This window comes from Megalobrama amblycephala, linkage group LG13 (genome assembly GCF_018812025.1).
Source record: "Megalobrama amblycephala isolate DHTTF-2021 linkage group LG13, ASM1881202v1, whole genome shotgun sequence".
Taxonomy (NCBI): Eukaryota; Metazoa; Chordata; class Actinopteri; order Cypriniformes; family Xenocyprididae; genus Megalobrama; species Megalobrama amblycephala.
The window spans coordinates 36780816-36804742 of NC_063056.1; the positions used below are offsets into that span (position 1 = coordinate 36780816).

At 37.5% G+C, this 23927-nt stretch overlaps 1 protein-coding gene across 4 annotated transcripts in view; it reads left to right on the forward strand.

Annotated features, from left to right (window-relative positions):
- The first annotated feature begins 15743 nt into the window (after nt 1–15743).
- The window catches only part of LOC125243659 (thrombospondin type-1 domain-containing protein 7A), a 158119-nt gene continuing 149935 nt past the window's right edge, over nt 15744–23927 (forward strand). For 3 of the 4 annotated variants that reach the window (XR_007179079.1, XR_007179080.1, XM_048153451.1), the window contains exon 1: nt 15745–16343. Coding sequence is in view for 2 of the 4 variants with exons in the window: in XM_048153451.1 (XP_048009408.1) it covers nt 16211–16343 (133 nt within the window). In the remaining 2 variants the exon portion in view is untranslated. Of the gene's footprint in view, nt 16344–23927 lie in introns of all 4 variants that reach the window. The other variant, XM_048153452.1, reaches the window with a different exon arrangement.

Sequence of the window (23927 nt, forward strand, 5' to 3'; positions counted from 1 at the left end):
GAACACAATCAGAGTTATATTAAAGGTGCTCTAAGTGATCCTGGGTGGAGTAACTTCCTGTTGACGTTCGAAGTGTTGTCAAACAAAACAGAGGCTAGCTAGACCCTCCCTCCTCCTCCTCCTCCTCCCCCTCCCCTCCGTGCTTCCTGAAACAGTCATGAACGCGCATTTAAAATCATTCTTGTTGGTTATTGGCTGGAGCATGTTTATTATGTTTTGTTGTCCAGGCTGCACCAGTTTATTTTTATTGCCGTTTTCGGAGCTTGTGGCGACTACAGAGACCGCGTTTTTTACAGTGTGTTCAGGGGACAGGCAGCTAGCGGATAGTGAGGAGATGTTTGCTGTATGTGACAAAAAATGTTTTGGCCTAAAAATGCGTGACATCACTTAGAGCACTTTTAATAAATATCCTGATGCATCTAAGCTTCATAATGGCAGTGAACGGGACCAATAAGTATGAAGCTCAAGAAAGTGCATCCATCCAAAGCAAAACGTGTACTCCATACGGCTCTGGGGGGTTAATAAAGGCCTTCTGAAGTGAAGTGTAAAATAAAATATCGATATTTAACATGTTATAAAGTAAAATATATAGCTTCCGTATTCAACTTGCAAGACAAGTTTATAGCACATTTCATACACAATGGTAATTCAAAATGCTTTACATGAAAAGAAAACAAATATGTAATAAAAATGGAAACAAATACATAAGAATAAAAATGGAATGCATAGGAAATAAAAGTAACAGCAAAAAAGTAGAGAATACTATCTGAAGAGTCAGAGAGTTTCAGTCAGAATATTTGTTCTATGTATTTTTTAATTTGTCTCTTCCCTATATTGGCTGTCTTTCTCTGTGGGTTTCTCTCGGCGCCTAAATAATCTGTTGGACGTCTCCAATAGATCCGATTTTTCACCTAAAATTGGCCAGGAAGAGCTTTGGGACTGACCCTTCAGTCCGCACCGTTAATTTGGTCCTCGACCTCGGGTTCACTCAAACCCTCTACTTTAGTTTTTATCAGAAATCTCTTAACCACAGTGGCTTACCACAGAGCTGTCTCAACCATTATGGTTTATCTATTTTTCCCAAATCATTAGTATAATTTTCTATGCAATTTTTTAATTTGTCTTGTTAACGAAGAAACGCTTACGCTACATCTTACGCCTTCCATATTAAACTTACGAAAAAAGCTTAACTGTACGCGACGTTGAATAAGTAAGTTGAATACGGAAGGCGGTCTGGCGGAAGCTAGATATTTTACTTTATAACTTGTTAAATATGGATATTTTTCTAACACAAACGAATCGCTTCACTTCACAAGGCCTTTATAACCCTCCGGAGATACGTTTTGCTTTGGATGGATGCACTTTCTTGAACTTTATACTCGTTGGTCTCTTTCACCGCCATTATAAAGCTCGGATGCATCAGGATATTTATTAATATAACTCCGATTGTGTTCACCTGAAAGAAGAAAGTCATATACACCTAGGATGGCTTGAGGGTAAGTATTGTATTTGCTATGTTCATTTTTTTCAATTCCGTTTTCCCGAAAGAAACAAAAGACTTAGTTTTATAATTTGGTCACAAACACAGAAAAACACTCGGGTCTCGTGTGTGTGTGTGTTAAGGGCTAATGTATTGAAACCACCAGATGGCAGTGTTGTACTGAAGTCAAATTGATTGAGACTTGCTTATATGAAACTCGTTTTAATTTCGAATCAATTGAGCTACAGGATTAGTAATTAATAAGCTATTAGCTAACAAAGTTGCTTGTCTTGTACTGCGAATTGCTCACCTGACAAGCTTCTGTTATGATTTATTCAGCTATATAAAGGGTAAGTAAATGACAACAATTTTAATATTACAGATAAATAATGGTGGGGAATAAATCGCTTTGTATAGGCAGTGTCAGAGAACATACCATGTTGTTGTTCAAGTTTAAGGTTAGGATTTTGTTGTGCTGATTATGTATATTGATTGAAATTTGTGCAATTCCTTGTCAAAATGAATTATTCATAACAGATGTGACATAAAAGTAACTTGTGGCTTGTTGATGGTGAGTTATGCCTGTTTGCTTGTTCATGTGCGATCAGTTTTATGTCAGCAATTCTAAAAAGAAGTCCACAGATTGAATGACGTAATTGTCTTTTTGTTTGTATTATTCGTATATGAATGGAATAACATCTTTTTGTGTAGAACTTCTGGGCCAGATATACAAGCTGCCATTATGCTAATACAGCCTCAAACAATTTTCAGTTTAGTTGTCATTTATGAAGTGTACATTTCTCATTTATGCCTTGTTTTCCCATGGCAGTAGCCAAAGCATGAGAGGAAATCTGATTGAATTACAGTCTACCCACTCTGATCTCTAAAATAACCCTTTAATTTATCAGATTGCTCTGGTGCTTGATGGTGACGAGGGACATTGAGCTGGCAGGCTTGTAAAGCAGTGGCTGCTTGTAGGTCAGATTGTTGGAGGCAGACATGGCATCCGCTGTGTTGGTGGTCTAGTAGACTGACTGCATACACTGTAGTGTCCAGTACGAGCTCACATTTTAGCTAAAGGGCTTTAGGACCAATCAGGAGTCAAACTGCTTTTATACATTTTAATTGAGACTAAAACATTGGTGTGCAATACATAATGCCACCCCACCAGAAAAAGGGTAAAAGCTGTCAGTACCTTTCAAAAGCTGTTAAGATGTACAATTTAGTAACTAAAATGTACCTTTAAGGTACTTATATGCATCTTAAATAAGATGGTAAGATGGTAAGTGGTACCTTTTGAAAGAGTACCACCCCACTGATAGCTTTTGTACCATTTTTTTCCTGAGAGTGCAGGAAGTACCCATTATGACTGAACAATCAATTATAATTCAGGTACAGCTTTTTTATTCACATATATGGGCATATATGGCACTTCCCATGAATAGTGTACCAAATTGGGCCTGAAAAATGAAGTCAGTTTTCTTTCTTGGTAAAAAGGACCACTTGTTTATTTTAACATTCATATAATGTTGAATGTCGAACTCAGGAGGTCAAATTGAATAGTGTATGAGTAATTTATTTTCTATTCATTTTTTATGATGTTTGTCATTTTTGCAGCAAATTTTCCATGGATTTGGGCACATCTAAATACAGTTTAAAATGATTTGTATTATGTTAAAGCAATAAACTACTTAAGCAATGTATATAAAATTTATATATATATATATATATATATATATATTTGTGTGTGTGTGTGTGTGTGTAGGCATATATATATTATATAATTATTATATATTATTATTATAATATAGGTTATATTATTAATATATATTAAAATAATATATATAGTACCTGTCAAAAGTTTGGAAACATTACCATTTTTTTATGTTTTTGAAAAAAGTCTCTATTAATCACCAAGGCTGCATATATTTAATCAAAATACAGTAAAAACAGTAATATTGTGAAATAATCTTAAATTAAAAAGTAATTGTTTTCTATTTGAATATATTTTAAAATGTTATTTATTCCAGTGATCAAAGCTGCATTTTCAGCATCATTACTCCAATCTTCAGTGTCACATGATCCTTCAGAAATCATTCTAATATCCTGATAAATTACATTTTAAAATATATTAAAATAGAAAACAGTTCTTTTAATTTGTAATAATATTTTGCAATATTGCTGTTTTTAATATATTTTTGACAAGATAAATGCATATCTGGTGAGCATAAGATACTTTTTTTAAAATTGTAATGTTTCCAGACTTTTGACAGGTACTGTATAAAATAATATAAAAAAATTAAAATGAATTAATACTTAAAATTGTTATTTACATAAATGAATTTTGCTTCAAAATATTCTCAAAAGTATGACATTGTTGTATGATTTTAATTGTTAGATACATTGTATGTTAGATAATAGTTTATCTAACACATCTAATGTTCTCACAACAACAAAAACATTGGCGTTGTGTCTGTAATGCCTCTGTTAAAGTATATTCATGGAAAGCGCCTTCTGCTGACATTAAGCATTTGATATTGTATCCTTGACTGAAGTGCCATGAGTGACAGCAAGCTTTTGATGAATGACACATGACTGCCTGTCATGAGCCATCAGTGTTTGTTATCATGGCAATGATGGCAAGGAACGAATGGCGTGTCGCACTGCTAGTGAGATCTCCTAATGAGGGAGTTACAGTAGAGGTCAGAGCGTTGTTGTCTGTAATTTCATCACATCCCCAGATAGACCTTGTAAATTAATCTTTTACGGAACAAATGAACATCAAGGACAAAATGAGTCATATATGTATTCATTTTTCTTCCTTTCTTTGTCATTTAAATAGATGTGAGTCAGAAAGAAACACAGGCTCTTCTGATCACGGACCGTGTATCTCGACAATTGCTTTTGTTGTTCGACAAACCAGAATTGACTGTCTTTGAAAGCCTGTGTTAAATGTAGTTAAAACAAGAATCGGCAGCTGGATCTTTGACTGTTAATTTGACAGATTAATCTTAAGGACTGCAGAGTTCAATTTGACCTGTTTCTTTCTCGGTCTGCTTTAGTACTGTCGACCCACATTACTCTGATACTCTCAGTGAACTCAAGCTTCTCTGCACCCTCAGACAAGGCAAGATGTTTTTCAATGAATTTGCATATTATTTACATGCAGCTGTACTGCTTGATAACCAACCTTTTTTAAACCATGCCACTTCTTTCTTTATAATGGCTAATTATCACATTGTATTTAATTAAGCAACTTGCTAATTAGTTGGAGGATATAACAGTATAACCAAATCCTCTTGCTATTTTCCAGTCTTTTTATGATAGTCAATATTCATAACATCTCAGTATTTACTGTATATACTAGTTCTGAAATGGCTTAAAACGTGGACAGTGCCCTCCACAATTATTGGCACCCTTAGTAAATATGAGCAAAGGTGGATGTGAAAATAAATCTGCATTGTTTATCCTTTTGATCTTTCATTCAAAAAATTAACAAAATTCTAACCTTTCATTGAAGGAAAACAGTTGAAAGTGGGGGGAAACTCACATTATGAAATAAATACTTTTCTCCAATACATGTTGGCCACAATTATTGGCACCCCTAGGAATTCTTATGAGTAAAATATCTCTGAAGTATATTTCCATTCATATTTCCATTTTTTAGCTCACCAGGGTGATCATGAGCATGAAATTGTCCAGCCATGACTTCCTGTTCCACAGGAATATAAACATGAGGAAACACAAAGGCCAAATTCCCTTAATCATTCATCACAATGAGTAAAACCAAAGAATATAGTTCTGATGTGCAGCAAAAGATTGTTGAGCTTCACAAAATAGAAAGTGGCTGTAAGAAAATACCTAAAACATTGAAAATCCCCATTTCCACTATCAGGGCAATAATTAAGATAATTAAGTTCCAATCAACTAAACATGTTACAAATCTGCCTGGAAGAGGATGCACATCTAAATCGCCCTAATGCATGTTGAGGAGGAAAGTTTGAGTGGACAAAGACTCTCCAAGGATCACAGCTGGAGAATTGCAGAGATTAGTTGAGTCTTGAGTCTCAGAAAGCCTAAAAAACAAGATGTTCGGGAGGGTTTCAAGAAAAATCCTCTGCTCTCATCCAGAAACAATCTCCAGCATATTCAGTTGTCAGACACGACTGGAACTTCAAACGGGACGACTTCTATGGTCAGATGAAACTAAAAAAAAAGAGCTTTTTGGCAGCAAACTCACCAGATGGGTTTGGTGCACACATGGATAAAAAGTACCCCATTCCCACGGTTAAATATACTGCTGGATCTTTAATGTTGTGGGCCTATTTGTCTGCTGGAGGTCCTGGACATCTTGATCAGATTCATGGTATCATGGATTCTATCAAATACCAACAGATAAAAAATCAAAACCTGACCACTTCTGCTAGAAATTCAATAATGGGCTGTGGTTGGATCATCCGTCAGGACAATGATCCAAAACACACATCAAAACCAACACAAAAATGTATCACTGAGCACAAAATGAAGCTTCTGCCATGGCCATCCCAGTCCCCTGACCTGAACCCTAAAGAGAATGAGTGGAGTGAACTGAAGAGAAGAAGCACCAACATGGAGCTGGAATCTGAAGGATCTGGAGAGATTCTGTATGAAGGAATGATCTCTGATCTCTTGTCAGGTGTTCTTCAAACTCATCAGGCATTATAGAAGAAGACTCAGAGCTGTTTTCTTGGCAAAATGAGGTTGTCAATAATTGTGGTCAATGTGTTTTGGAGAAAAACATTTATTTCATAATGTGAGTTTCCCCCCACTTTCAATTATTTTCCTTCAATGAAAGGTTATAATTTCGTGAATTTTTTGAATGAAAGATCAAAAGGATAAACAATGCAGATTTACAATGATAAGGATAAGGATAAACAATGCAGCTGCTTTTGCTCATAATTACTAAGGGTGCCATGGAAATGTAAATGTTCTACAACATGGCAGGAAACAATTTTAATCAACATTTTTGTCTTTTTCTTAAGATAAGTGAAGTAGTTATATAAAATAACTGAAAAAAATCAAGATACTCTTATTTTACACAATGTTCTAAGTGTATATAGATATTTATTATGGAAAACAAAATAAAAATGTTGGAAATGAAATTCAAAAAATTATTTTTTAGCAGTGCATTTGGTATAATAATCTGACATTTCCAACCACAGAGAACAGTGGTTAATCTTTTTTTCCAAATGGCAAATTTGTAAAATCAACAGATGCAAACAATCCCTTCATGGGAAGCTGCTCTAAGTTCTTCAGTGTCAACCACAACTTCATTTATAGTGAACTTAATAGTTCACCCAAAAATAAAAATTACCCCATGATTTACTCACCCTCAAGCCATCCTAGGTGTATATGACTTCCTATTTTTTTTCAGATGAATACAATTGGAGATATATTTAAAAATATCCTGGCTCTTCCAAGCTTGAATGGGGGGGCCGATTTTGAAGCCAAAAAAGGTGCATCCAACATTTCTCTTTAAAATTTCTCGTTTTAGACTTCTAATTCTAATGGCGTTCTAAAAACGCACCGCTCAAGTTAAAATCAGTTGAACTTTTATAAATCGTGTCTCAAGAACTTGCGTTTTTTTCCCAATTCCACTGCCGCATCTTGCGATTTTCAAAACAATAACGCATTCTGTGTAAATGAAACCTTACTCTTCTGCTGCAAATAGATGTGTATGGCCATCTGCTGGAAGCTATTCACCCCCCGGAGGTGTGTCGAATACTTTTATGATGGATGGATGCACTTTTTTTGCTTCAAAATTGGGCCCCCTATTCACTGCCATTATATAAAGTTGGGAAGAGTCAGGATATTTTTAGATATATCTCCGATTGTGTTTGTCTGAAAGAAGTAGTCATGTACACCTAGGATGGCTTGAGGGTGAGTAAATCATGGGATAATTATCATTTTTAGGTGAACTATCCCTTTAAGTCCAATGTTTGGTCAGTTTTGAGGAGTAACTTGAGATTTTTCAGTAGCATGACTGTAACTACTTGCATTATAATGTACAGTAGCTTTTCCAGTAACAAGCTCTTATCACTAAGCTAAAGCTGTTTATCACCACATTCTTTATAGACTGTAATGATGCATGTTGTTTTCTGCTCTCGTTATTTTTTGTAATTAAATGCATTTTGTGGAAGAAAAATGCAGCTCTTTATTATTATAAATTATATTAGCATACACATTGAGGGCAAAATCTAAAATAGACTTTTTGTTAGTAGCTCGCAGCTAACTAATTTTTAAAAAGGATAGCTTGACTTCAGTTACGAGTGACTTGTGGTTGCATTGCTGAATCAGAAAGATTTCACATTTTAAGCTGTGCAAAGCTGGAAGCAAAGCACTGTTTGTGTCTGTGTTTGATCAACAGTTGTCTGAACATGGGCACATTGCCATTGTGCTCTGTTGAGCTTTCACTGGAATTACTGCATTGATAGCATTGGTGGATTTGTGTAAAGATCAAGATAAGCACATGTATTCGAACACTTAAGCTGGATTCATGAAGCTGTTGGTTTTGTAGATGTGTAGATGACAGTAGGAGTTTGTGAAGAAGGTTAGTATTTTTTAGCATTTCTGCTCATCAGTTAAGAGACCACTCTTTTGAAGAAGAAACGCGTTTGAAGAATCTCATCAGATTAATTGGTTTTCCCCCTCTATGAGCTCAGAGTAGGTCAACAGAGAGAGGTAACTGGATGATTTAAGCTCATAATCCAGCACAGACCCTACACACGCGCACACACACTTTTAGATACATACACATAAATGTGACCCACTTGAACACTGGTCTAAAAGTAGGGGGTTAAAATTGAGCATATTAGCTTTCTTTTTCACAAACTATCCATACTGACTTTTTTCTGACTTTTAATGCATTTTATATCTTGCTGTTATTTCCATTTCTTATGTGTTCCATTATTATGTATTTGGTTCTTCTTTATGTAAAGCACTTTGAATTACCATTGTGTATGAAATGTGCTATACAAATACAATTGCCTTGCCTTACTGCCACTTCTGAATTGTTAAGATTGTTGATCCTGAGAATTTAGGTTAGAATTTAGGTTATTGAAGAATTGTATTCCTTCCTTCCTTCCTTCCTTCCTTCCTTCCTTCCTTCCTTCCTTCCTTCCTTCCACTGATCAAGAAGTTTGACAAAGGCTATGATCAGACTGCCGGCAAAAAGATTTTTTTGCATATCCAGATTTCATCCAAATGGGTTTTTGAAAGTCTGTACAGCAAAAAACACATCAAATCTGATTCCCCCCCCCCCCAAATCTGATTCAAACCACATTTGGAGGTGGTTTGAAAAGCGAATCCAATCCGATTTGCACACATGCGTCTCAGTAGTATGAATGCTCAGTCTGCTCAAATCAGATTTCAAACTGTCTTTTGCATCACTCTTAGCAAGACACACAAGGACAACATCAAAGCCGGTGACAGAGTATTCATACATTCATAAATGTTTACATGTAACAGTCTCCAGTTCTGCATTGTGACTCAACAGAGAGCTTATTTAGAGAGCCAGATGATGCACTTCCATTTTTCCTGCAACCATTTTGAAAGCCTCACCATCGCATACTGTACTTGGGTACACCTACGTCATTACACTCGCAAATGCTGCTTTTAAATGACACAGAATGACAGTTAAGACATTTTCGGACAGTACACGAAAAGTACCATTTGGGGGGCATGCACATTTAAGTACCACTTAAATACCATTTTTACATTAATATATGGTAATCAGGTTGTGTGTGCTGAGCGACAGGATCAGTGTTCTGATTGTTCAGTGATTTGAGCCATTAGCATTGGCTGTCTATTTTGGACTCTTCCTTCATCTTCCTCTGTGAACATGAGTCACTGGCTTCAGGCATCACTATGGCGACTTAAGGACTGTCAGTCCTGCAAGACTTTGCCACTGCTGTCATCGCATTTGCCTTGTGACTCACGGACAGCAGTCTAATCTATCGCAGGCCTGTCACTGCGGCCAGACAAACTGTCATCCTCCTCTGGCAGTGTTCTGCGCTTCTCAGCCCATGCGGATTTAGACTTGGCAACAAATTCAGGGAACAGCCATTTATCACTTGAGTTTTTTTTTTCTTCACTATTTTGTTTACTTAAACCTTAAAGCTACAAAAAATGTGGTGATTTCATGGTGAAGGTAGGGAAGATAACTTGTTTGCATGCATGTTTTTTTTTTTTAGCACAATCATCTCCTCATACATGACCTTTGACTTCAGCTCAGTTGTGATGCATCAGGTTTTTATAAGGTTAAATTGATGGCTTTATTTATGTTCCCTTTAGAATGCTATAAGCAATGATGCGGAACACAATCTGAACACTACAAGGATGATTAGACCTGGATTAGAACCTGAATCATGGAGATTCTTTGAAAGATTAGACTCATAAAAGAGGGATTTATCCACAATATGCATATACTATTCAGTCCTGATTCTAATGCTGCAAATCCATTCAAAGTCAAATGCTGGATATTCCCACTTTATATCTCAGATACAGCGACAGATGACATAAAACATTTATTGTTTTTGTTTTTTTTTACACATCTGTTTGCCGAAGGAGTTTTATTATCTTGTATTGTAGGAAATTTGGCTAATTGGTGGCCTTTTTGTGCTTAAAAAGTCAATGTCTATTATCAGTTGTGTTAATTAATCTTTTGGCGTGGCACCATGTTCTTGTAACGTCATGCATCCACAGCTCTGTGAAATTATACTTACAGATTTCGGCATTACTTGTGTTCCAGGAGACATGTCCAAGAGACATCGTATTGCGCTTAAAGGGATAGTTCACCCAAAAAATGAAAATTCTGTCATCATTTACTCACCCTCAAGTTGTTCCAAACCTGTATACATTTCTTTGTTCTGCTGAACACAGAGGAAGATATTTGGAAGAATGTCAATAACCGACAGATCTCGCCCCCCTTTGACTACCATAGTAGGAAAAATAAATACAAATGAAGTCAATGGGGGGTGAGTTCAATTTGGTTACTGACATTCTCTACTCTCTACTCGAATAAAGTGCTACTTCCAACACATGTGTTCAAGAGAACAAAATCTTTACTTCCTGGGAAACTGGCACAAAGTATCAGTAGCTATGTTTCTATCAACATGTTTTTATTAGGGCTGCACAACGATTAATCGCAATTAATCGTAGGGCTGGGCGATATATCGCATGCGATTCTCACGCGCATTTCGTCAGTAAAGCCGGTTCCCTGATTACCGCTAAATCGCCATCACCTGCTTTCAAACGGAGCGCCATTTAATAGACAGACCCGTAGTTCACTGATAAGCCACGTTCATATCGCAGATGAATCGCCTTCGATAAAGAACGCGATATTTGCGTGGCTTATCAGTGAACTACGGCTCTGTCTATTAAATGCCGCACCATTTGAAAGCAGGTGATGGCGATTTAGCGGTAATCAGGGAACCGGCTTTACTGACGAAATGCGCGTGAGAATCGCATGCGATATATCGCCCAGCCCTAATTAATCGTTTGCAAAATAAATGTCTGTGTTACGTAATATATGTGTGTGTTCTGTGTATAATAATTATGTATATATAAATACATGCACATACATGTATAAATAAATATACATATTTATATATATTTTATATTACATATAAATATAAATATTTTATATATAAATATAATTTTTTTCTTAAATATATACATGTAAGTGCATGTATTTATATATAAATAATTATTATACACAGAACACACACATATATTACGTAACACAGACTTTTATTTTGCAAACGATTAATCGCGATTAATCGTTGTGCAGCCCTAGTTTTTATGCACATTTTGAAGTATCACGTCAGAAATGAGTCAAGGAAACGTCACATTTTAAAGAAAAAAATACCTTAATTTGCAAAAAAGTTTTTACGCTCACTTGAGGTGGCGTGAAAAAGTTAATGCGAATAATGGGAGATGGAAACGCATTGTAGTTTAAATTCTGACATAGCGAACATTAAACCCTCATGACTAATCATCTGTTTCCGCTGATGGTGTTTTATGTACTGTTGGTTACTAGGTTTCAATACCACCGTCATCCGCTCAAACAACTTGATGGAAACCATCAACCATCATTTTTTTGCAAACTTGGAAAAGATTTGCTTCATGTTTGGATGGAAACCCAGGTAGTAATAAAATAGTAAAAAGTTTCTGCAATCGGGGAAGCCTGTGACTCTTTCTTCCAAGTAATAAATTATTTGCACCTCAGAGCGCACAGATGAAAAGCTGTTATGTTATCTTGCGATCAGTGGCGAATGCCTGATGGTTGGGAATGCAATCATGTGAGAAAGTTCTGGGAGGTAATTCTACCAAATAATTTTCATGACAGGCTTCGGTTTAGGCATTTCACAGTATTTTAGCTGGTGTGCAATGTGATTGGTCTAGTGATTAGTCCAGTTATACAATCACATGATCTGTTGAGGCAAAGTCATGTGAGTTATTTTGTTGGGCATACAGGAATTAATTTAAATGTTAAATGTTTCCACCATAGTTTATGCTCATTTTAAGAAAAAAAATAGTCATCACTTGCTCGCCCTCATGTTGTTTCAAACCTGTATGAGTTTCTTACTTCTGCTGAACACAATCTTTTAAAGAATGTTGGTAATTAAACAGTTGACTGTAACCATTGACTTACATAGGAAAAAAAAAAAAATACTATGGAAGTCAGCTGTCAACCATCAACTGTCCAGTTACCAACATTCTTCAAAATATCTTCTTTTGTGTTCAACAGAAGAGAAAAAACTCATACAGGTTGGAACAACATGAGGGTGAGAAAATGATGGCAGAATTTTCATTTTTGGGTGAACTACCCTTTAAGATTTTAAGCACTGCTCAGCATTTCCATCCAGCTTTGTGTATGTGATATCCCAAAATTTGCATAAAAATAAGTGTATGGAAACATAGCTAATGACAAACAGACCACAATCTCCTTTAAATACAAACAACGGCTAAACTCACTTACAAAGTGATTAGTGGGGCTGTGCCTCTGCTCAGGGAGGTTCACAGCAGTGTTGAGTGAACATTAGCACTGATCGGGCAGGTTCTGCTTGAGTGGCTTCACTCTGACCACTGGAGTGGAAGAGAAGATCTCCTGCAGGGTTCAACTGTCATTTATAAAACTACCAAACACTGTACTACTACATACTCCCAGACACATTTTTAATGAATGAGATGATTTTTTTTATGTTTTAGAGGTGTTTGCCTTTTTGTGTTTGCATGAATTTTGGTATACTACTTGAATTATATATTAGTATCTCATCAAATGCTGTTTTTTGCTACACTCTAAAACATTCTGGGTTAAAAACAACCCAAGTTGGGTTGAAAATGGACAAACCCAGCGATTGTTAAATGTTAAAGGTCCCGTTCTTCGTGATCCCATGTTTCAAACTTTAGTTAGTGTGTAATGTTGTTGTTAGAGTATAAATAAAATCTGTAAAATTTTAAAGCTCAAAGTTCAATGCCAAGCGAGATATTTTATTTAACAGAAGTCGCCTACATCGAACGGCCAGTTTGGACTACATCCCTCTACTTCCTTCTTTAATGACGTCACTAAAACTGTTTTTTGACTAACCTCCGCCCACAGGAATACACAAGAGTTGCGTTTGTAGAGTGTGTTTGTCGCCATGTCGTCGAAACGCTGTTATTTTCATCCCGCAGTCCAATCACCGGGTCTGATTCCGGCTCAAATTGATAGGGTAAAATTAAAGACATGTTTACAATAACACTGAGCGCATGCATCTCCACGTTATGGTAAGAGGCGTGACCTTTCCGGGCAAGGTGCGCTCAGAGCTGTCGAATCACAACACAGGAACCGCTGGCACAATCAACTCGTTACGTATTTCTGAAGGAGGGACTTCATAGAGCAAGGAAGTCATCAGCCCGTTTTTATGACAGTGGAAACAGCGGTATACAGATAAGTAAATTATGTGAAAAATACTGTGTTTTTTTACACGCGAAACATGAACACGTTATATTGCACACTATAAACACAATCAAAGCTTCAAAAAAACACGAAAAACGGGACCTTTAAATGGGTTAAATGTTTGCTCAACATGCTGGGTAATTTTATTTAACTCAACTATTGTTTAAAAATTACTATATTGCTTGCTTAAATGTACCCAAAATAGGTTGGAAATTAATATTTATTAATATGTTTAATAATGAACATTTATTAATAAGTTTTTAATGAATAATAATTAATATGTTTTTATTAAATTGCTTAATAAGTGTTCACCTTTTGATTATTATTGTTGACTCTAGTAATTATGTCTCATTTTTAATTTCCATCTTATTAACTTTAATTCCCAACCTCTGAGATTGTCAATTTTCAACCCAACTTGGGTTGTTTTTAACCCGGAATATTTTGAGTGTATGTTGCAATTTTTTCCCAACATTTACAAAGATTTGAGCATAGCTCTTCTGGTTGATATGTTTGAAGGAATAGTTCACCCAAAAATGACAATTCGGTCATGATTTACCTGTACACCAAATATGTCAGACATAATTTGTTCTTGAATGTTTCATAAGGAAAGATTATCAGAGAATAATGATGTCATTTTTATTAAATGAACTATTTCTTTAAAGCAATGCTTTCTTATTCTAAATAGTGCTATCATGTTGAAAAAAATGGACAAAATGAAAACATGACCTAAGATTTACAACTGTTTTGTTCAATAGTTGTGTAGTGGATTAATTTTTGACATAAACTGGTAGGACTTTCTTTCTTTTTTCTTTCTTTCTTTCTTTTTTTTTTGCAGGCAATATCTTTACTTTTTTGGGCATTTAGTGACTATTTTTGCACCTTATATGTAAGGAGTGATTGAAGACTTTGCTATTTTTGCTGTTCAGTTGTTTGTGAACAACAGCAATTATGTGATTGATCTAGATCAAGTAAGCATCTAAAAACAGTGTCTGGATGTCGGTTCAGTAACTTTTGATGTAATCAAATTAGTCAAATTATGCTTTTTTCCAAGCAGTTTCTCATTCACTTCTCTGGTTCACACCCAAGTTCCAGTAATCACTTTAACAAGCATACAAACCGAATTCTAGTTTCAGCTGGACTTGGGTCCACACCAGAATCTCTAGTGTGAAAGTGTCTTGACTCCTGAGCCTCACACACTGATGTTTAGTCTGCTTTAATGCCAGTATCTGCCACTCAAGATCACGACCTGAGCTATTGAGCTTAGGAAAGTGGATTAACAAGACAGTCATTAAGATTTAGTGAGACTAGATTTAGTCTGTCGATATGTTGAGAATGGATTGAGTATGTTGAGTACAGTAAAATTGTGTGGTTTAAAATCATTTGCAAAATCATTTCTTTCATTTCCCTGCGGCTCCAGAGTAATTAGCCAAATCACATTGTGAATAAATTGATTTTTTGCTAAAGTTATCCAAAAAGGAACATATTTGAAGAGGCAGAGTATATCTGAAGTGTTGCATTTTGAAGGTAAATTACAAAGAAACTTTATATTTTCTTCAAAGTAGCATACACATTGTTCACAAAACATCCAGGAACATCTATTAATAATTAGTTCACTTCAGAAATAATCTCTAATGTAAATTGTGTCAATTTTGAAATGCTTTCAGCCAGAGCTTTTTAGTGCGACTTGACACTTTTTAGGCGTCTCGAAACATCTAAGAATCTTTCATTAATACTTCATCTCACTTCATTCAGCTCCAGTTCTTTAATACCCAGTGAAAGATAAATCTTATCAGCCTGACTTTTCTTTCTCTGTTTCTCCCTGTTTTCTCTCTCCTGGTCTTTAAGGCTGAGAGGGGAGAGGAGTTGTTCTTGTTTCATCACACATCTGTTGTAATGTCCACTCTATCTATGTGTGTGTGTTTCTTGGAAAGCAGCCTAGAAAGGGTCCTTCTTTCTTTGTCTAGGAGAAAGGCTACTCCAGGACGAATGGTGCCTTCGGCCAGAAACTGACCATGTACAGACGTATTTTTCCGTTTCTCACATTCTGTCATAATGTAATGTATATTCTCATTTTGGACAGTTGTTACAGTTGCTAAACCACCCCCTGAACATGTATAAAAGCCAAGTACAGAAGTAAAAGTTGAGAAGGTTTTGTGAACAGATTGGCTTCATGTTCATGACTCTTTTCACATAGGCCTATGTCATTCAATGAGTGAAAAAGACAAACTGAGAAAAATAAAAATAATCTTACACACAGATACAGAAAATGTGCAATATGCAGTTCATAAATCTCCCTCTTTCTTCCTCCCTCCCTTAGCGACAGCACTCTCCTCTTATCTTGTCTTCTTTAGCGTCACAGGAGCATGGCGAAGGAGCGTCCTTGTGCCCTAAGCTCGGAAGAGAGAGAGAGAGAGAGAGTGAGTGAGTGAGTGAGAGAGCGTGAGGCAGAGGGAGGGGAGATGCGGCGTCAGTCAGCTGCAGTAGGCAGAGGACAGCGGCAGCAGTAAGCAGCAGTGCCGGTAACTGTGGCTGCCGTTCTCTATTGTTCAGCCAAAGCGTTCTGCTTTTCGTTCCAGCCAACCAGAGGAGCAGAAGACGAGGAGATCCGCCACATTCACTGTTCCTTCGGGGAACACTAACTGAAGAGGCACGCAAACTCTTTCAGTCTGTGCGACTGAAGTTCTTTCTCTGCTCTCATTGGGGTTTCTCTTCCTCCCGACCGAGTGGATTTTACCCGACTCAGGGGAGCCATGGGACTTGGGGTTAGGGGTGCAAGGACAGCGTTCCTGTGTTTATGGAGGTTATTTTTACTGCTCTGTGGAATCTGGACCGTTTGCTCCCAAACGACAGGAGACGGGAAGTCGCTGTACTTCTGGGAAACAGGTATATGGCTATTTCCATAAGTACCTTGATGGATATCAATTGGGATATGAAGGTTCCAGGGGTCCTCTGTCTGTACAAAGTTGCATTGTAATTTATTTATTACCTGGTGTGATGAAAAAGGACAAGTAGAGGTCTTCACTCGCACTTCAAAACAGCTCTGCGAAGAGTGTTTGAATTATTTCTCATCATCCTAATTTCTGATTCTCAAAGTCTGCACAGTAGAGAATGTGTCCCCGTTTCCGCGCAGTAGGCTGTCTCCATTTTCCCAGGCTGATTGTTCGATTTCTTGTGCTAGATAACAGCCATATCATTATTATAATGAAATCTGACAATATAATGGAAGGAGCTCCGAGGTACAAGTATTGGAAGTTATTTGACTTTGATTGCAAATTTGGCCGTTTCACAGTCGCCTCGCTGTAAAAAAAAATAGTTGGTTTAACTTAAAAAAGTAAGTTGTCTGGTTGCCTTAAAATTTTGAGTTTATTGAAATTAAAAATTTGAGTTAATACAATGAAGGCGATTGGTTTAATCAACAGAAGCTCAAAATATTATGTTATCTGAACTACATTAATTACTGAAGTTGATTTGACAAAAGAAAAAATGTTGATAAGAAATCATGAAAATATTTTTTTACAGTGCTCTTCTGTTCACAAAACCATCTGGTATAGTAAAAAAAATTGTAAAATATAATATTATATATATAATTATATATTATGAGTATTTATAAGTATATTAAACATTTTAAATTTTAAATTTAATAATTTGCTTTAATTGTATTTTACATAAAGGAAAAAAAAACTCATTTAATATTACCATAATATTTTTCATTGTGGTATTACATGACAATAAAACACATCATCTCACCCCCTAATTCTCATTACTGTAATGTAAAAACAATATCATTACTGTAATGCAAAAAAAAATCACATTTTCATTACTGTAATACAATGTTGAAAATCATTCTATCAGGACAGTGTTTTATTTCAAATAAAAAATACATGCATTAATTTCAGTACAATAAATATTCATGATTACAGTTTTGTCATTTAAAAAGTATATAGTTTTTTTTTTGTAGTACAGTAAAAAGAATCTTTCTTTTTATAATAATAGTAATTTTTCCCATAAAAAGTTCACATACTTTTATTACAGTTTGTACAAAGGATTCACATTTTCATTTGCAACCTTGTATCTGATCAGCAAAAGTCTAAATGGGCAGTTTGGATTTTCCTATTGGCCAGAGCGACGTCCCGTCAATGTGCAGTTGTCACAATGTTAGTGAATTTTTAAAGAGGATGTAACTGCGTAAGGAGATTAAAGGAGCTGCTGGGATTTACACTGTGAAAACATCCCTAGTATCTGCGTGCAGAGAAGCGGAGCGGCAGGCAAACTTAACCTACATATCTCTCTGTTGTAGGTCACAGTAATTACAGATCATTGGCTCATTTCATTGAAAAACATCTGGTGGAAATGTTGAGAGTCTATCTTGGATGGGCAGATGCATGATAGTAGCATATCTGTGCCACGTGACGGTGATATCGCTCGGGTGTGATAATGTTATTGCGCTTTCTTGAGCGCTCAAGGGGAGGGAAATTTAGTTTTGACGTATGATGTACTGTATGCATAATGAATCTGACCGTAGAAGAGCTCGGGCTTCAACCTGTGGGGAATTGGCTCACATCTCTGCTGTTTATTGGCTTCACAGAAGAGCAATAAATCTGCTGTCTAGGGCTGATATCCCCCATGATGGAGATGTTCATATAACAGGCCTGGAAACACGAGTGCTCTAGAAGCGAATAAAGCAGCGTGCCTCGAAATGATGGTTAAAACCTACACGCTTTTCTTTAAGTGATTCTTAATGGCTGTGTTTTTCTTGTTGCAATCGATACCGCTGGCATACTTGGTGCTTTTATTTCTAATAAGCAGGCTGGATTAAATGGCACGCCGGTCTCTGTACATTTCACTCCCTGTTTGCCGTCTGAACGCGGGTTTGATGTTCAAAAATCCCTGGAGAAGACAGAGCAATTTTGTCCGTATCTCCCCATGCCTCAGCCTCCAATTAGAAGAAGTCTTTTCTTATTTTAGCGATATACAGTATTGTGGTGCTGACCCCCACTGCTCCAGATCTCAGCTGCGGCTCCCATGTGTCTCAAACCAGGCAAATATTGACTCTGCTAATATTGATTATTAATTAATGAGGGTATTTACTGGCCTAAATTGACTGTTTGGGTTACAGCAACCTTGACTTATATTCACGGTTAAATAGTGAGTAGCATAAGAAATTAGGAGGAATAATGCATCGTTCGATTTGAAGAGGAATTATTTTTCAAGTTCTGGATGTCAGTGTGTTGTTACTAATGCAATAAACCACGAGAGGCTGTCAATAACTGTGATTTTTCCGCAAGCAAGGTGAGATTTTAGGCATGAAGTAACGTGGAGAACTGGCTTATTGTTTTCACGAAACTGTGCTAGCACAGAATTTGACATCACAGGTGTGTGAATTTGAAAAGCAGCTCATCCAATCAGAATTCAGAGTCTGAACTATCTTTTACTATAGTTTTTGTAGTTTTTTAAGATGAAGAAATAATGCCAAGTTTTTACTCAGTGACATAATAAGTGTCACAGTCTTGTTTCCCTTAGTTCCTGTTTCCCTGCTCTGTTTAGTTTTGGTTTCCTTGGTGGATTATGTCCCTGTTTGTTGTTGTTTCTATGTTTAATTGATATCAGCTGTTTCTTATTTAGTTTTTGTTAGCCCCTGTATACTTGTAGTCCCTGTTCAGTTTAGTCCTTTGTCGGTTAGTGTCAATGCATAATGTGTTCAAACAATCTCCTACATTTATGATAAAAGTCTCTAGTATTCTTCGTCTGTGCGTGTTGCTTACTACACCAACTTGTTACAATGAGGTGACAATCCAGTTGTTTAAAAAATAACCCAAGAAGTTGCAATGCTCAGTACTGTGCCTGATGGAATGGTAGTCCTGCCTTTGAATTAAAAGCGCCAATAACATTTTTCATAGAGTAACAAGTGTTAGTAAGAACAAGTATTTTCCTTATTAGCTGGGGGGGAAAAAATGGATCGACTTTCCTTAAATGGACTTTGGTAAACCGATTTTTTCATATCAGCAGCTTTCCTTTTCTTTGTTCCATATACCAAAACATATTGTTCATGTAACGTGGTTAGTAGATGTGGGAAGAAGGAGGCGGGAACTGGCGAACGTTGAACCAAACTTTAATACCAAAATAAACAAAGAACAAAACGAAAGTAATGGCCACACAAACATAATAAAACATAAAATAAAGTCCAGGCCTGGTCCTCTCTCGTCCTCCACGGTCGTCGCTCCTCCTTTTATGCTCCCGGAGCTCCTCCGTGAGAGACTCAAGGCCGGTGCGCCTCCCAGGTGATGCTTGTTATCACTTGCGTCACCGGCCTCGCGCCGTTCCCTCACGGCTCTCGCCCGCCCTGGTCGCCACATACCCCCATTGCCCCTCGCAGGCCGGGGGGTACTCCCAAGACTGCGCTCTACTCCCCCCCGGGGCCTGTCTCGGCTGCCGCAGCACCTGGGGGTAAGGACAGACGAGACGAGAGAAAGGAGACGGAAGCAAGGGGAGCGACAGGACGAGAGAGGGGAGAGAGGAAAAAGAGAAAAAAAATTCTTGGTCCGGTTCCCAGACACACTGCCACCCGGTCCTCAGCCAGCCGGGAGGCTCTTCCTCGCGGTGCCATGCGTTGGCACTTGACGCTCGGTGGACGGCCCGATCCTCGATCGCCTCCTGGCGGCCGGTGATGGCTCCTCCGACTGAGGGCAGCCGGCAGCGAGTCCCCCGTCCCCTGCTCCTCCCCTTCATGGCGGACGGCAGCAGGCTCCGGCCCACGGCGGACGGCGGCGACTCCTCCGCTCCCTCCAGATCCAGGACGGCAGCCACCCCACCTCGTCCCAGGAGCACGGCATCCGGGTCTCCGTCCCACCTGTCACTAGGCTCCAGCACCACCGCCTCGGGCAGCCTCTTGCGGTCTTCCCACTCCTGCGCTGCCCGAACTCCGCAGCACCGCGATCCCCCTCAGCAGCGAGGGCTCTCCGACAGCATGTCCCTCCTTCCTCCCGGGTTTCGGCACCAATGTAACGTGGTTAGTAGATGTGGGAAGAAGGAGGCGGGAACTGGCGAATGTTGAACCAAACTTTAATACCAAAATAAACAAAGAACAAAACGAAAGAAAACATAAAATAAAGTCCAGGCCTGGTCCTCTCTCGTCCTCCACGGTCGTCGCTCCTCCTTTTATGCTCCCGGAGCTCCTCCGTGAGAGACTCAAGGCCGGTGCGCCTCCCAGGTGATGCTTGTTATCACTTGCGTCACCGGCCTCGCGCCGTTCCCTCACGGCTCTTGCCCGCCCTGGTCGCCACAGTTCACTATACCCATACATACAGGGATACTCCACCCAAAACATGACAATCTGTTGTTCCAAAACTCTATGCATTTACTTTATTCTGTGGAACACAAAAGAAGATATTTTAAAGAATGTTGGTAAACAAACAACATTGCCAATTAACTTGTATCGACAAAAACACTGAGACTTTTCGGAATATAAAAAAGATGGCTATACAATTTTGAATCAACCTTAGTGTAAAAATGACAGTATTTTCCTTTTTGGGTGAACTATCCCTTTAAAGGGACACCTTGATACTGCTGAAGAAGATCTACTCTTTCTGTTAGAAAAGCAGCACTTCCCTTCCCACATGGAAAGAACCTATATGTGGATATATGCGCATATATGAAACCTATATGCAGTGTATATGTACATATATGCTGCATATATGCACATATATGATAATATATATGCTGCATATATGCGCATATATACTGCATATATGCTATATATATGCCTCATATATGCGCATATATACTGCATATATGCTATATATATGCTGCATATATGCGTGTATATATACTGCATATATGCGTATATATACTGCATATATGTGTATATATGCCACATATAGGCAAAATTGAGGTGCATATATGTGCATATACAGGAAATATAGGTCTCCTGTATTGCTTCTTCATATCCATATATATGCCCTATACATACAATATATGTCTTCTATATAGCTAATGGCAGGATCTGGTCATTTTGTAGCTCATATCTCATTTTTGACTGTCATACATGATGCCTAGCTCATATTTTCTATTATCAAGGCAAAAACTAAGAATTAACGAAAAAAATTATGCAAGAACTTATGTATGTGCGAATGTAGCAGTTATGTATTTAGACAATTATTTTGTGATTCCACTTGCCATGACCATATTTGGGGTTTCCTGCCGCCATGCTGACTTGGGGTGTTGACGCACTTTGCTGCTTCCCAGTCTGCATGAGACATCACAGCGGTAGGTCGCACAAAGTTTTTGCGGTGATTCAATTAAGGCCATGTTTCATGTAACAGCTGAATTCACATGATATATTTGTATGATTGTAATCCAAAACCCCTCTGTGATGTACATTCAGATGTTTCGTTGATTATTTTTCTTTACTTAAGTTACTTTTAATATCTCTCTTTCTCAGCGTTGCTCGTTGCTGCCGCATGCTGTTTGTATGCTGCACAAGTCCTCATATATTGCCATTTGTGTTATACAGAATAAAGTGAGGACCTGATGGCAAGATTTTTTGCAGTCTGTCTTTGATTACGACACAACGCAGAAAACACACCGCTACACGAACACGTGAAATTGGTCCCACATGGAAAAAACCTATATAAACATATGTTTCAATATAGGTTTGATATAGGTTTTTAATATATGTGACATATATAAAATTGGCCGTTTTCCTATATTATGTGTACATATATGTACATATATGTGTATATATATGTGTGCATATATGTGTACATATATGTGTGCATATATGTACATATATGTACATATAATATTGCAAAACGGCCAATTTTATATATGTCACATATATGTAAAACCTATATCAAACCTATATTGAAACATATATGTTTATATAGGTTTTTTCCATGTGGGTTTACTTGCTGAAGGCATTGCTCACAGCTCTAGCCATGTTTTCCCATGTGATTCCACAAGATCCAAAGTGCACATTAGGACACGCATTACGTGGCCAAACTTAGAGACCACATATGGTGTATTCTGCTTAAAAGCAGCAACGTTCTTCTGGTTTCATAATGAATCCTTGAGCATAATACCCATGTTCTATGAGTCATAAGTAACATCTAAGCTACGCTATTATGAAATGATTGGTACTCTTTTACATAAAGAAGGTGGCATTCACTGGTGTTTTAATTTCTTTTGCAATTTTACATAATTAATGTTTAATATTATATAATATTTTGCTTGTACTGGTTCATGCTTATGGTGTAGGCTAACCTATGGGCTATACTCACAACCAATAGGAATGGTTAATGGCTGAACTCTTGTGTGTGGCCCAGCAGGGTTTATCCACTCTTAGAGCCGAGATTACCCAGATTACGCAGGATTCTCCTCTTGTCTCCTGATCACACAATCCCTCGAGAACAAAGTTGTGCTGTCAGAGCTACTCACACTTCACACCACGTTGCCTCTATAATAAGGCTTGTTAATGAAGCAGGAGCATGCAGGTTGCATTCTGTTAAGAGCTTCACTCCTTCAAACACACACACACCAACATTGGCTCATTGTACATGCTTTACGTCAGGTATGTACACTTTGACTCCAAATGCTTTGAAGTTTATAGAGTTCATACTAAGAACATGGGATCAAAGGTCACTTATATTCCAAATAATTGCCGTTTTAAGAGGTTTTGTAGCTGTTTGAAGATTCCTCATCTGAAAATATGAGGCTTTATTGAAAGTGGAGTGTGTTAAAGACAGAAGTGTTATTTCAAGAAAATTAAATGGGGGGAAAATGTAGGTGACTTAATTGTCACCTTCATTCTGAGAGGCAGATAAGGAAATGTGCCGGTTGAAATTTCGAACTCATTTCAGGGAATGCATTTTAATGTCACCCCGAGTGACCCTGATTTTCATACAGACCTACAGGCAAGCGAACTCTCCTACTATAATTGGTTAAAAAATACTCCAGACCCCTGGTAAGGGGCTTCAAATTTAGAACGTGCATACAAACTAGGCCAGTTTTCTCTGAATATGTTATTCTCACGAAATGTTTAATGGCATTCAACAGTTTGGAAAATATATTTCCCTTGTGTGATTGATTTTTATTTCTGCTTATTTTGAAGCACCTAAATTTGGCTCTAATTTAAGAAAGCCGCAGTCCTAATTGCATTGCGCATTAAGAGTGTGAACTCCCCAGAAGCAGTATATTATGGCAGTATATATAGTCTCTAAATGGAGCGCATCCTATTCTCTGCACGCTTTAACCACTGAATTATAGCACATATTCCTTTGGGATGAAATGTGACCCTGGATGCATGTTCTTAAGTGCTGCAGATGTACAGTGGGTATAAAACTGAAGCGTTTTCATTATGTTTATTACATAATTTCCACTCGCTGTCACATTTTACTTTCTGCACCAATTGCTCATAGATTCCCACAGGGAATAATAAGTAAGATTCTGTGATATTTGTGGAAGTCTCATAAA